The sequence below is a fragment of the Pelophylax lessonae genome (assembly GCF_965119305.1).
Source record: "Pelophylax lessonae genome assembly, chromosome: 3".
In the NCBI taxonomy this organism is placed as follows: domain Eukaryota; kingdom Metazoa; phylum Chordata; class Amphibia; order Anura; family Ranidae; genus Pelophylax; species Pelophylax lessonae.
The window spans coordinates 333,951,616-333,967,241 of record NC_138770.1 but is presented as its reverse complement, the minus strand read 5'-3'; the positions used below and the strand labels follow the sequence as shown (position 1 = coordinate 333,967,241).

Here is a 15,626-nt window from a genome sequence, read left to right as displayed (position 1 = left end):
ATGCAAATCATGACATTGAAAGGAAATATTTATTCACCATTACTATTAAAATGGTAAGGGGTTCTTTACAGCTAATTGTGGTAATTGTAGTACAGCTAATGTAGTTTACCCATTACAAGCTTTACTAAATGAGGTAGTAATACCAAAATCAGTGAAAGCACGTAAACAGAACTTGATCATTAATTTATTGTTAATTTTGCAGATGTGTAACATGCTCAGTTCACCATACCAGGTCTACTTAGTGCCCAGTAGGCTCCGTCATGAAACGTTTCAAAGGCTACCGACCAAAAATTGCTAATTCTGAATGGAAAGTATTAGGGTGACCCAATCAATTTACTTGGGTCTGCCCCCTGTCTTTGCTATTATGAAGAAATGCTAAGGACATTTTACTTACCATGCTATATTATACATAATTTACACCAAGTTTTTTTTAGGCATGTGAGAATAATTTAGTGTTAACACGTCATCACACTCGGAGTGAATATTTAAAAGTTTGATCCCTATTTTAAAATATTATGCCAGGAACTTTTTCTCATCTTTTTTCCTCTTGTGATCTATAGAACTATACAACAATGTTTAGAGTAAATATGACTATAAAATAAAAGTGCATCAGTTTTAAAGGCGTCCTAATACAATTAAAGCAAATAAAAATGACATTTTATACTAAATTAGTTGTAAATTAATTATAAATATAGTACAAATTCATTTCAAGTATTTATCTCTTTCCTGTTTATAAAAGCCAGCATTAGTCAGATTATCCCAAGTGCAGTAATTGCTTGGTACATTGCCATATAGTAGCTGATCTGTTTCTTACAGTCCAGAGACTGTACTTATGTGGTCTAAGTATCAGAGAATCCATGATGGTCACTGACCTGCAACTGTGGTCCCTGCAGCATTGCATCTCCCCCTGCACGTGTCAGCTCAGAATTAAGGGGGCAAGTGGCAGCTGAGCTCTGTGGTGCCCTCTGGCTAGCAGGTGTCTTCCATGTGTACAGTGGAGAGGGGAGGGGCCTCCAACCTGGGCAGCTAATTGGCTCCAGCTAGCAGGTCACTTCCTTGTGTGTAGTGGAGAGGGGATGGGCAGCCAACTAGGGCAGCTAATCGGCTTCAGTGTACAAGGGAATAGCATTGCTTCTACACTGAAGAGAGAAGCCGATTAGCTGCTCCTGTCAGAGGCCCCTCCCCTCTCCATTGTACACAAGCAAGTGACCTGCCAGCTGGAGGGAGATCTTGAGGGCATGGCTATATTTTCTCTTTGGCTATCACAAAGCCAATTTCCTGTGAATTTTCCCAGGACATGGACAGACCAGGACATGGGTCTGAAAATCGGGATTGTCCCTGGAAAAACGGGACTGTTGGCAGCTATGCTATAGCATGGGATTGCAAGACTGCTTAGGGAGGGACATCATGTTGCTAACTGTATCCTTACATCTGGAACCTGACAGATAAAGGAATAGAACAACAGTTTGCCCTACTCTACTAGTTGTTGGTTCAAAGTTTACTTACTACTGATCGACTGATACCGTTTCTTTAGTGCCGATACCGATATTTTGGTCATCGGATATCGGTATCGGCCGATATTTTTGGACATTTAAATTTTTTTTTATTTTTTTATTAAAAGGTACTGTGGTGGAGGGATCTGGGGGGTCTAAAAGACCCAAAAACCCCTCCTCTGCACTTAAAAGCATTCAAAATGCCAAGTTTGGCTGTTGTGAATGCTCGCATTTTTTTGAATTTGCAGCCGAGTACCCGGAAGTGATGTCATGACATCACTTCCGGGTTTTTTACATGGAGACCTGATCAGAGCCGAATGCGGCTTTGATCAGGTCTTCTCTTCTGTGGCCGATCAGGTAGGATGCCCAGGTCTCCCGGTGGGACGGGAGACCCAGGCGAGCCGTGGAAAGGCGGCGGTTATCATTAGGCATTGGTTATCATTACAAGACAGCCGACTGTCAGCTATGGACGCCGGTACCGGGGTGATGCCTCTAGCTGCAGGCATTACTCTGGTACATGCAATTTCCCTAAATATCGGCAATATCGGCAACCTCAGCAGGCGATTCCGATATATAGGGAAAGTGCATATCGGCCCCCGATATATCGGCATTGCCGATAATCAGTCGATCCCTACTACTTACACAGAGTAAGCAAACTTAGTGTGCCTTGTGAAGCTAAAACATATGACCTTTTTTAGTATTACACAAAGTGGTAGATTTACTAAAACTGGAGAGTGTAAAATCTGGTGCAGCTGTGCATGGTAGCCAATCAGCTTCTAACTTCAGCTTATTTAATTAGGCTTTGAAAAAAAAAAAAAACTTGAAGCTGATTCTATGCAGGACTGCATCAGATTTTGCACTCTCCAGTTTTAGTAAATCACCCCTAAGACTAGTTAGCTGACTGGTGTAGTGGGGGCTTGTGTGATGGAAGTGTCTAAATATTAGACTGATGTATGATCATGGTACATGTTGTTTTATTATGCTTTTATATTTTGATATAATATAGTGAATGCACATATACATTAATCTCTTGTATACAATGCCTGGCCAGTGAAAATGTTTATTATTGTATTTTCTTTAAGCTTTGGTTTCCATTTTTTATAGTGTATGACCTCTTTGAAGAACTTAGGCTTTCCACAGTTGCAGAAATAACAACAGTGAATGGGTCCAATCCAACGTTATCTGCTGTCCGCATAAAGACACCAGTTTCCCTGAAGAAAGATGGGTATGATAAATTAGATGGTTTTGAAAGTTACCACAAAGTATTTATATCATAAACATCTGTGTTTGTCAGCTGTGTACAAAATGTACTCATCTGTTTTGTGATGATAATAAAATTCAAGAACAGATGAGCAACCACTTTTTTTTTCTTTTAGAAATAATGGGCATAAAGGGGTTGATTTATTAAAGAAATATAGGCTGTTCACTTTGCAATGGAAATTTTTTTAGCTTAGTGAAGAAGGTAAAGCTTTGCTGACTTCCATCATCCAGTCATATGCAAGCAGTTTTTTTTTTATTTTCCTTGCATGTGGTTGGGTATTCTTTGCAAATGGGAATTTTCACAACATTTACTAAACTAAGGGGAAATTCCCATGGAAAGTGAATAAATTATTTTCCTTTAGTAAGTCAACCCTATTGACTCTTCATGCAAGTGTCAACTGCCATGGTGATCCTAATTTTTATGCAGTGAGAGTCAACAAGAGCTGAAAAAAACAATTGTTTCAGAAAAGCATTAAATGAGAACTCAATACATTCTTACAAAGGTATTACAATGGGCTGTGCTCTATCATAATGTACAAAGTATGGTCAAAGTTGGGATGACAGAGGATAAAAAAAGCTATATTTTCTGAGAGTGCAACTGCCCCTTAGGAAATACACTATAGATTTAAAATGAGTTAAACCATTATACCATTAAAATTGGTTCAAACTATAGTATTGTATGTTAGTTTAATGGTTTTTTTTTTCCTGAAAATTTATTCCTGTTCCATATTCCCACTGACACTGACCCACTGAAACAGAATCCTAATGTTTTTTGTTAAAAAAAAAAAAAAATCAACCAATAAAAAGATCTATGTTGCAGAAATGTCAAGGGCTTTGTTGCTCAGCCACAGAGCTATTTACCTTTTGTAGCTTTCAGATTTCAAGATATAATCACAAGCATTTGCATCGACTTATGCTATCCAATATAGGTGTTGATGATCATGGCTTACCAGCAATCTGTAGCTGTATAGAAAAACATCTTTGCCAGCTACAGCTGCAACTCTCTAGTTAGCTACATGAACAGACAAGGACTCACTGCTCAAGGTGGTGTAATTGCCTGATGACTCACACAGGTGCATGCCCCGGGTCGCCTCCGTGAAAACTTGATAAAAGAAAAGGAATTGGCAGCACTCCAGGTTGAGTCAAAATCCAGATTTATTGACTGGACATCCAAATATGACAATCTGGAACCAAGTAATGATTAAGCACACAGTCAGTGTGTGAAACGCGTCTACCTTGTCACGAATCACGATTGTCATATTTGGATGTCCAGTCAATAAATCTGGATTTTGACTCAACCTGGAGTGCTGCCAATTCCTTTTCTTTTATCTAGTTAGCTACATGCCAGGGAAAATAAGCAGATATTTTCCAGCTGCTACAAATCTCTACTAAATATCTGCCTATTTTCCCTGGCAATCTGTAGCTAACTAGAGAGTTGCAGCTGTAGCAAAGCCCTTGAAATTTCTGCAACATAGACCTTTTTATTGGTTGAATTTTTTTTTGTTTTTGTTACAAAAAACAAGAGGATTCTGTAGCTGTTACAAATTACTAGTGTGACACAGGTAAGAGTTACAATGTGAACTTTGTAAATAAACAGATTCATCCAATATACAGCAGAACATCACAAGTTAGATCCTATGTTACATTAGTGTGAACCTATGTTACATTAGTGTGAACCGAACATTATGCAGTGTTAGTTATGATCATTTCATTTTTATGTTTTGTTAACCACTTGACTGTAAGGGCCATATCACACTAGTGTGATATGGCCCTTACAGTCAAGTGAGCAACAAAACATAAAAACAAAATGATCAGAACTAACACTGCATAATGTTCGGTTCACACTAATGTAACATAGGATCTAACTTGTGAGACCCCAAGTCTGTGAAATTCAATGTTTAACTATGAGAGTTGTCTCAACTGATACTACACAAGTCTGTCACTTTAGAAAAGGTTCCTGCACTACTTTGGTCCAAATTTGATACGACTACAATACCACAGAGTGTAAAAAGTCACATCAAAGTTGTATCAAAGTCAGATTCCAAAGTTGCACTGAATGTCACACAACTTTAAAGTTGGGCTAGTGTGAACCGAGCCTTAATTCACATAGTTTTAAAGTGTTTTCAATGTTTTTTTTACAGGGATAGTAAAGTAAAAATAAAAAGTATACATGATATATAACTGCATCTCAATATACAACTTTATTATCTTGTAGGGCTTTTCCTCCAAATGGTTTGCCTGCCGATTATTCTATTATTGCCACTTTTAAAATTGTAAAGGCTGTGCCTCAGAGCATCTGGAACTTATGGAAGATTATTGATGGAAATAAAAAACAAGAAATTGGACTCAGTTTTAACAACAATTCACAGACTGTAAACCTGTTCTACTCTACACCAGTCAAGACTCTTCTTTTCCAGAAACATACCAATTATGAAAAGCTTTTTGATGGCAAATGGCACAAGTTAGCTGTAAGTGTAACAAATGGTAATGCCAAAATGGGTCTGGACTGTATTGATGTCAGCGATGCATCTGTAGTAGAAGAGAAACTTCCTCGAAAGACTAAGATCACTTCATTGGTAAGTACTTCAATATAGTCAGTAAAATATATTTTGGCAATCCTTTCTCATAACCTAAAGACATAGTACGTGACCCGCTTGTGGAGAATGTCAATTTCCCGGAAAAGAAGTGGGGGATAGCTCTGAAGGGGGGAAATCATCTCAAGGTATTCTCCTATCCAAACTCTCTTTTAATTCAGAGTTAGTTTCTTGATTACAATTGCTTTCTAATGTGTTTAACGTAAATAATTATCTTGAGAACCTCCTCTCCTTTGTTATTGTCATACTTTTAGAATGGATGTATGGGCTGTTTAGCACGGCATTTAGAAGCACTAGGGATTATTTACTAAAGACAAAAAGACTATTCATTTTGCAAAGGAGTTTAGTGAATGAGGCAATGCCCTGAGCGATCAAAAATGCTGTTTTTTACATTTTCTTTGCATGTGATTATGTATTCTTGGTCACAGTTATGAAATTCGTATTGCAAAGTGCCACTTCTCTTGCAAAGTGATATAAAATGATTGAAGCATACAACAATGAATTCTAAGTTTCCCTAAGTCCCTGAGTAACTTGAAGTCAAATCAAATCAATGTCCCCCTTTGCACACTTTCATGACCTAAAGACGTTAACTATTGTTAACGTTTTCTGCACTCCTCTCAATTACTTGACACCTTGTTTCTACTTTCATAAGTAGCCTCAGATATAATTGTTCTGCATAAGCAGTCTTTGTATGTTATGCCCTTTACTGCTCTGACCTTGTAATGTGCTTCTTTATGTTCAGTATACATTACCATCAGCTCATCTCCACACAGTTATTATTTTTTGTACCACCTGCCCCTACATTTTAGATTGTAAGCTCTCAAGAGCTGGGGCAGTACCAACAATTTTGTATTGAATTTTATTGTATCTGATGTCTTACTTTTGTATTGTAAATGCACAAAGTCCTGTATAGATGGAACGACTATGAGCCGCTTGGCACATGTCCACAATACAACAGTGCTCTATGGATCATAGTTTGAGAAACACTGTCTGCATTAAAATCTTAAGACTAAAATGTCTTCAGCAGAGGATAAGCACAATGAAAATGTCACCTTTACCATAAAAAACTGTTGTTCATCTGAATTTCAAACTGGCAATTCAGTCTGACTTTGGGGGCGGTTTGAGAGACATCTGTGTGGGTTCATGCACAGATGTCTGTTGAAATCGCCCCCCAAAGTCACCAAAAGTATTGCAGGAACTACTTTTAGGAATGGACGATGCCGTTGCCGGCAATAGGCTCTGATTTAGCATGCAATTTGACATGTCAAATCGCATTTCAAATCGGCACGATGTGAACAGGGGCTAAATCTTTTAAGTACTCATGTAATAATACTTCCTAGAATGAGCACTATGTGTTTGTAGAATGCAACATATCCATGTATATCTTTCCTTTCTCTTACTTATCAAGCTTGTTAAACAACTCTAAAGTATGAAATCTCTTCATGGACTTAACTATATCAATTTATTTTATATTGTTTCCATTGGAGGTTGACATTCAGAAGCTTGAAATACATTGTGATCCAGGAAAGGCAGTGTTGGAACAATGTTGTGAGCTATATGATCAAGTAAGTGTGCATTCCTGTTTATTTAGTCTGCCATATGTTGACTGACACCTGAAAACTGCATACCCTACTCTGAATATAGTCACCCGATCCCTTTCTATAATAAAGAATCAACACTGGGTTGGATATAGCTTTAGGAAACCATCTTTACTAGGGAGCAAATTTCACTGCATACATTTACAGACCTTAATTTAATTTGCTTTCCAATGTACAATGAGAATGCTAATTGCTTCTTTCTTTTCTTAATATCAGTACTGACGTTGCATAGCTACTGGTCACAGGGTAAGAGAGGTACCATTTTAAAATAGTTGGCAGCACCTTACATATCTCTTACAGATCCAACACAGGGCTTATAGAAACTATGTATGTATTTTCATAAAATGAAGGTGGCAATCACTGAACTTCAGCAGCAGCTGGAAGACTACGCCCAATACTCTGAGCAAAAAGCAAAAGGTTTTGTTAATGAAAATCTGGATTTGCTACATGAGTATGTTCAGGGATGGATTACCATTCCAAGGTAACCCATTCCAAAAACATCCTAGACATCAATATTAGATCTCATTAGGAGAGAATCTGTGCTGACAAGAGAATAAAGCTCCGTACACACGTACCGATTGTCGGCCGTAAATATTCGGCCGCCAACTGATCGGCCGATTGTAGGCTTGTTAGTATGATGCTTTCGACAGCCGACAGCGCATTTTCGGCCGAACAGAATCTGTCGTGCAGACTTTAAAATATTTGTTGGCCGTCACCAGAACGGCCGATTGTTCGCCAGTCAGTACAGATTTTGGGCTGACAGACAGCAGATTAGCAAGACTGGGCATGCTCAGGAAAGAAAAAAGACAAGGAAAGTTAACCATCACATGACATCACTTCTGCAGTCGGCTGTTGTTGGCTGACAAAATTCGTGTGCAGTCTTTTGCAGTTTTCAACAGACACGACAGCCCTGGACAAAAGACGGCCGATTGTTCGGCCAACGATCAGTACGTGTGTACGGGGCTTTAATGTATATGTTGTGTTCTTATCAGATTCTTTTCCAGTTTTTAAAATGGAAAAATATACTTTCAATTTAATTTAGTAAATAAAAAAAAAAACCTGGAAAATTGTTGCTTTCTCTCCGTTTGCTGACATTGCTCACAGCTTGCTTTGTTCAGTTAAATATTTCTTCTTGCTATGGACAATATGGTTAGAGCGTGCAGCTAGTTTAAAATGGTAACACTCTTCTCCCATGATATGAAGGATAAAGAAGAGAAACACTGTATGCAGCAGTAGATTCCTGTATGTAGCCTCTTTGACTGGACTACAAAGTACAAAGAAGTTTTAAAAAACTCTTGAAATGTCTGCTGCTGCTTATTCTCTCACGGCCTCCAACCAAAACAGCTTTGCTGTTCCTGGTTTGTACAAGCCTTTATTTTGTCTCTGGTTACAGGGCTCAGTTACTCTTGATGACTTCAACACTTGGATAATTCATTTACATTGAATGAACAGAATACTGTGCTAGATAACAGAGTGAACAAAAACTTCAGTTTGAACCAGACATATGATATATATATATATATATATATATATATATATATATATATATATACATATATATATATATATACATATATATATATATATATATATATATATATATATATATATATATATATATATATATATACATATATATATATATATAATGGGAGGTCCACTGTTGCTGGGGGGGGGGGGGTATCAATTACTGCTGGGATGGGGGGGGGGTCTATTGTTACTGGGATGGAGTCGATTGTTGCTGGCTGCAGAGGATGTAATTTACTGCTTTTGTTGTTATCATTGACAAATCCCATACAAATTATTTAGCACCACAAATTGATACTTGGTTCTGTACATTCTGAAAGGGCAGATGCTGGGTGGAGGGTAGGGGGTGGAACCAAGGAACAATGCTCAGAGCTGGGTAGGGGGCGGAGACAAGGAGTGACTGAGAAGGGGGGAGTTCCTCCACCTATTCTCTGAGAAAAAAGGCCCTATATATATATATATATATATATATATATATATATATATATATATATATATATATATATACTGTGTATATATACAGTAGTACACCTCTCACATTTTTTGTAAATATTTTATTATACCTTTTCATGTGACAACACTGAAGAAATGACACTTTGCTACAATGTAAAGTAAAGTAGTGAGTGTACAACTTGTATAACAGTGTACATTTGCTGTCCCCTCAAAAAAGCTCAACACACAGCCATTAATGTCTGAACCGCTGGCAACAAAAGTGAGTACACCCCTAAGTGAAAATGTCCAAATTGGGCCCATTTTCCCTCCCATGGTGTCATGTGACTCATTAGTGTTACAAGGTCCGAGGTGTGAATGGGGAGCAGGTGTGTTAAATTTGGTGTTATCGCTCTCACTCTCATACTGGTCACTGGAAATTCAACATGGCACCTCATGGCAAAGAGCTCTCTGAGGATCTGAAAAAATAATTGTTGCTCTTCATAAAGATGCCCCAGGCTATAAGAAGATTGCTAAGAACCTGAAACTGAGCTGCAGCACGGTGGCCAAGACCAAACAGCGGTTTAACAGGACAGGTTCCAGTCAGAACAGGCCTCGCCATGGTCGACCAAAAAGCTTGAGTACATGTGCTCAGCGTCATATCCGGAGGTTGTCTTTGGGAAATAGACAGATGAGTGCTGCCAGCATTGCTGCAGAGGTTGAAGGGGGTCAGCCTGGCTGTGCTCAGACCATATGGCGTACACTGCATCAAATTGGTCTGCAATTCATCCCAGAAGGAAGCCTCTTTTAAAGATGATTCAGAAGAAAGCCTGCAAACATTTTGAAGACAAGCAGTCTAAGGACATGGAATATTGGAACCATGTCCTGTGGTCTGATGAGACCAAGATAAATTTATTTGGTTCAGATGGTGTCAAGCGTGAGTGTCGGCAACCAGGTGAGGAGTAGAGAGACAAGTGTGCCTTGCCTACAGTTAAGCATGGTGGTGGGAGTGTCATGGTCTGGGGCTGCATGAGTGCTGCTGGCACTGGGGAGCTACAAGTAATTGAGGAAACCATGAATGCCAACATGTACTGTGACATACTGAAGCATATCATGATCCCCTCTCTTCAGAGACTGGGCCGCAGGGCAGAATTCCAACATAATGACCCCAAACACACCTCCAAGATGACCACTGGCTTGCTAAAGAAGCTGTGGGTAAAGGTGATGGACTGGCCAAGCATGTCTCCAGACCTAAACCCTATTGAGCATCTGTGGGCCATCCTCAAACGGAAGGTAGGGGAGAGCAAGGTCTGTAACATCCACCAACTCCATGATGTTGTCATGGAGGAGTGGAAGAGGACTTCAGTGGCAACCTGTGAAGCTCTGTTGCACTCCATGCTAAAGAGGGTTAAGGCAGTGCTGGAAAATAATGGTGGCCACACAAAATACTGACACTTTGGGCCCACTTTGGATATTTTCACTTAGGGGTGTACTCACTTTTGTTGTTGCAAGCGGTTTAGATATTAATGGCTGTGTGTTGAGTTATTTTGAGGGGACAGCAAATGTACACTGTTATACAAGTTGTACACTCACTACTTTACATTGTAGCAAAGTGTCATTTCTTCAGTGTTGTCACATAAAAATGTATAATAAAATATTTACAAAAATGTGAGGGGTGTACTCACGTTTGTGAGATACGGTATATATACACACACATATTCAGCGGGTAAAATAAGTATTGAACATGTCACCATTTTTCTACGTAAATGTATTTCTAAAGATGCTATTGATGTGAAATTTTCACCACATGTCGGTAACAACCCATGCAATCCATACATACGAAAAAAAATAAAAATAAGTTCAGAAACTAAGTTATGTGTAATAAAATGAAATGACACAGGGAAAAAGTATTGAACACATGAAGAAAGGGAGGTGCAAAAAGGCATGGAAAGTCAAGACACCAGCTAAAATGTATCAGTAATTAGAAAGCAATCCTGCCCCTATTCAGTGCAAATTATTATCAGCTGGTTCAGTCTCCACTGATGGTCTATAAAAAGGTTACGAAGAAATATATTTGCATAGAATAATGGTGACATGTTCAATACTTATTTTACCCACCGTATTTACATGTATATATATATAGTATGTACAGCTATGTTACAATGTATCTCTTGTTACAAAGATATATGTATTTCTTAGGATCTTCAGATCCTTCTAGTGGCCATAATGCTGTATATTACTACTGTCTATAAAAAAAAACAATATTCGTTCAGGGGAGAATATAACCTAAAGAACATTTCTTTTAGCCCAATTCGCACAGAACAAATGTACATGCAGATTTACTGGGCAATGCACATTTTTTATAAATAGACCTGTAATTGAATGCTGAGGGTATTAACTAAAACTATCTGTTACCCACTACTAATATTTCTGTACTTTCAAAAGCCTAATGTGAACTGGCCCAATAACAAACATATATGATTTCATTATTTTGCTACTTTTATCTTGTTATGCCCAGTTGCATTTTATTCAATATGAATTTTTTTCTTCATAGTGTGGGGGTGCTGCTGAACTAAGCATCGGTGCTAACTCTCAAAGGTGTAAATGCTCACATGGAATTTTAGGTGTTCAGGGATCTTCAGGAACAAAGGTAATACATAAAAATAGGTAACTGCTAATGAAAACTGATTCCTAGATTTTTTTTTAATTGGTCATTTAAGAATTGCTAAGTATGTACATTTATTAAAAATATCAAATTTAAATTTATGTTTTCTCAATGTGTAGGGGGAAAAAGGCCATTCAGGTGAACGTGGAGGACCTGGTCGTCCAGGAAATTTGGTAATAAAAATTATAAATGTATCTAATACATTTACTTTTATTTTAGTAAGGTTTGTAATGGAACTATATTTAAAATCATACAATTATCAAATATCTAAAGCAGTTATTACATACGTGTCTGATTAGGGGGTTCGCGGCAATCCTGGCGCTTATGGAAGAATTGGTGACACAGGCTTCAAGGTATGCTGTTTATAATATTTTGAAATTATTTTTCTGTTTATAATCTAAAAATGTAATTTTGATTCAATCATTTTGATATTAAATTTACTGATTTAGAATTAAATTTCCTTTACCATGTTATTTAGGGAGAACCAGGCATTAAGGGGGAAAAGGGAGAAAGAGGTATAACTGGGGAAAGAGTAAGTATTTTTTATCACATTTTTTAAAATAAAGCTAAATTGTACCTGTCTCATAGCAATGAGCACTGATATGCATACTCTGTCTTGGTAGTAGTCATTCTCATTAACATTTGTCGACATATTTTATTACAGAAGATGGAATTTCTAGTAATTAGGTGAACATATAATGAAAAAGGGTGAATATATTGCGCTTCAACACTTAAAACACAACCAAAAAAAAATGTGCTTGTGTGCATAAACATATAAATAAATAAATAAATATATATACTAGTGAATAAATATATATGAATAAATAGATAAATAAATATATGTTGTGAAAAAGTCCTTAGTGAAATATATCAACAATCCTTAAAGTGCCCAGTGCAATACGGATCTCTCAGCAATGACTGAAAATCACTTTAGCTTCAAGTGAGGGACCTCCACCATAGGGACTTTCTCCACCCAGTGCTCAGGGTAAATACTTCTTACCGAAGCTGGTGGACCCCTTAATTACAGGGGGTCTAAAACAGCATATAAGGTCCACAAATGCCTCCAAGCTATCCTTCAGGTCCCTTAATAAGGCTCAGCTCGCACAAGGAACTCCAAGTATTTCCAGGATGGTATGGTATGGAGAAAAAGATAAGGAGACTCCGATAGTGTAGTATGTTCGAATGCCTGAAACAACTGAGCCTTCAGAGTACCAATATAAATCCCGGATCGCTCCTCAGGATAATCAACACTGGCAGGTGAATCTCTCTCAGGAAAGCTCACAGAAGACTGGAACACTCAGAACGGCATCCCACGTTGCCCTCATGGAAGTCGGACTCCACCGCTCGCTGCCCGGGAATGATAAGATGTTGCCGGAGGAGAAAGCCGCGTCCGGTCAGCTCCCGCCTGCCCTCCCGCTCGCTGACGTCAAGCGGCCATAAGAAGTGATACAGCTAAAAGTCTAAGTCAATGTAATGTGGGTTTAGTTCGTCTTCTGGCCATGCATTGGCATGCACATTATTTTCTACTTGTTCATGCTAATGGTGATTTTCTTTTTTTTTTGTCACTACATACCATTTCCTAAAGTAGGATATATAATCATAAAGCAGAGAGAATGAAAAAAAAAAAAGCTGAAAGGATCATTGCAGACTAAAATCCATTCAAGATAAAAACAGACCGCTCTGCTCAAAATGTGACTTTTAGGAAAAAAATCTGGCACGTTCCCCTACACATTATATATAGAAATATGGTGCATAAAATAATTAACATATTCAAAATGTAGCTTACAAAAGTTTTTTACCTCTTTCACAACCTCCCCATCACAATATCTAAGCGAGAACTGCTGACATTACAGTGACAAGTTTTGAGTTTTATCTGGGGAAATAGACATCCTAGAATTATTTTGATATAATCAAAGCACTTCATACTTGAAGGACCAACTTAACAAGACTAACCGACCCTATGATTGTCACTTTAGGAACGCTCTCGTAAAACTAGAAACCCAGTAAAAGACAGTTTTTTTATTGTATATAGCTATCTGACTGACCTTGCAAGCAAGCACCCCTATATGGAACACTGGGAAAAGGACCTCAATATTTATTGTGAACTCCCAGAATGGCATGACATAATATTTGAATAATTTAAAATAAATATTCAAAATAAAGATTTTGATTAATGCAACCTGTGTGGAATCTAACTATAAAACATCATTGAGATCATAAATGGTTCTATCAAGAATTACCAAGATTAATTCACAAGCCTCCTAGTGATGTTTTAGACACTGTGGTCAGGACAGGATAGGTGGCGGTGTCCCAAGGTGATCAGGTTTTGGATCAGACTGTTTCATTTTATCCGTTAAATTACAACATAAATCTTGTTAGAACCCAGATCAAAATTTGATAAGGGTCTTTCTAAACACACTTGATTTCATGATCCTGGCCGCTAGGATAGCCATTGCACATTGTGGGAACCAGTCAATTGTAACTTTTCACTATGTCAAACAAAAATTGAACTGGATCATGAATAATGATAGGATGATCTGCACTCTTAATAACATGGCAACCCTGGATATAATACTTGTCTATGGATAACAACAACAATATTCTCCTGTGCATTGGTATGATAGGCCAAGTTCAAAAGAAAACTCTGCGGTCATGGGTCGATGTTACTACCTAGCCATGCTGCCCTCTAGGATTGGGGTTGTCCTCAGAACACGGTGAGAAATAGATAAAAACAGAGGGTGCATTGGCCTAGCCCTAGTTCATTATCCAACATAGACTTTATTGAAGATAAAATAAAATGTAATTACTCACAAGTGTGGGTAGTAAAATCACTTATTAAGCCACTACAAGTGTCTACAATCTCCCAGCTTTGCCTAAGTCTTTAGCCCAAGGAGGACCCCACCAGGATCCCTGTCAGTTGACACCTTTTGAAGGATGTCCTTCTTCATCAGAGCCACTCAGTGCCTGTCTGTTATTATGATTCACTTACAGTCTCGCCATGAAAAAAAGTTTGTGAATTCTCTACATCATCTGTAGGTATACATTAGTCTCTTGATCCTAGTAATGTCCCTGCAGCATGTAGGGATATTCTTCATCATCGGTCATATCAATGAGCAATTTGAACCCTGTTTGTTTCATATCTCTGATATTTTCTCTCTCTTTATGTGCCTTAATAACAGTCTGTTCATTAGTTACATACCTGTTATTGTTTTGTACTTTCCTTATACTATGACAAAAAAAAAAAAACAATAAACAGCTTGAAATTAAAAAAAGTTTTATCTAGCAAGGGTCACTTACAGACCTAGATAATGATTACAGAATCACTTCCTTAAGTCAGCCATTGGTGGATTGAATCTTGGCTGGTTAAGCTGGGACTTGCCTAGATTCAATCCATCTTTAGGCAGGCTAGTTGTACTAAAGTTGATCAATCGATTAACTTCATTACAACCAGGTTGTTAGATTTTTTTGCAAGCTAACACTGCCAGCCGCTATAGCTGCTAGCAGTGATCTTTTTTTTTTTTGCTGGCAGATAAGCCTCCCTATTAGCAGAACACAAATTGCTGCTGGAGGGATTCCCCCATCAACACTGACTGTGTTGATGAGAGAATTGAGTGATTTTCTTTCCTTCTACCAATGGTGAAGGAAAGAAAATTGCATAATCTATGGGCTGCTATACCTGAACTAAAGTGTATGTTAGGGCAAAATAAAATAAAAACATATTCAGTATATTTCTCTAGTACATGCACATTTTCCCATGTTTTACTCTTTTAAGAATGCTGCAAATACAGAAAAATGGCTGTCAGTCTGGCAGTGTGTGCTTCTAACTTCCTTTTTGGGCTGACAACCCCAACCAACATTGTCAGACCCCCCACCTACTGCAACTGCCCCTGCACAACATTTACCATAGTGGTTATGATGTCACAGGAAGTAGTGCAAGCTATTATGCTTATCATAAAAAGTTAAAGAAAGAAAACATGCTGGGATGTGATCTAGAGGTGGTGGAGATTTGTGGGTAAATATGGGTAATGAAAGCAGCACTGCACAGATGCTCTTGTCAGAT

General features: G+C 38.0%; 1 protein-coding gene across 1 annotated transcript in view; it reads left to right on the top strand.

Moving 5' to 3' along the window:
• The window catches only part of LOC309551884 (uncharacterized protein), a gene marked incomplete at both ends in the record, with an annotated part of 45,003 nt that overhangs the window by 259 nt on the left and 29,118 nt on the right, over positions 1 to 15,626 (top strand). Inside the window, 7 exons of the mRNA XM_082252599.1 lie at positions 2,598 to 2,718; positions 4,969 to 5,329; positions 6,835 to 6,912; positions 11,456 to 11,551; positions 11,686 to 11,739; positions 11,866 to 11,919; positions 12,045 to 12,098. Of these exons, the coding sequence (XP_082108725.1) occupies positions 2,598 to 2,718; positions 4,969 to 5,329; positions 6,835 to 6,912; positions 11,456 to 11,551; positions 11,686 to 11,739; positions 11,866 to 11,919; positions 12,045 to 12,098 (818 nt within the window). The remainder of the gene's footprint in view (positions 1 to 2,597; positions 2,719 to 4,968; positions 5,330 to 6,834; positions 6,913 to 11,455; positions 11,552 to 11,685; positions 11,740 to 11,865; positions 11,920 to 12,044; positions 12,099 to 15,626) is intronic.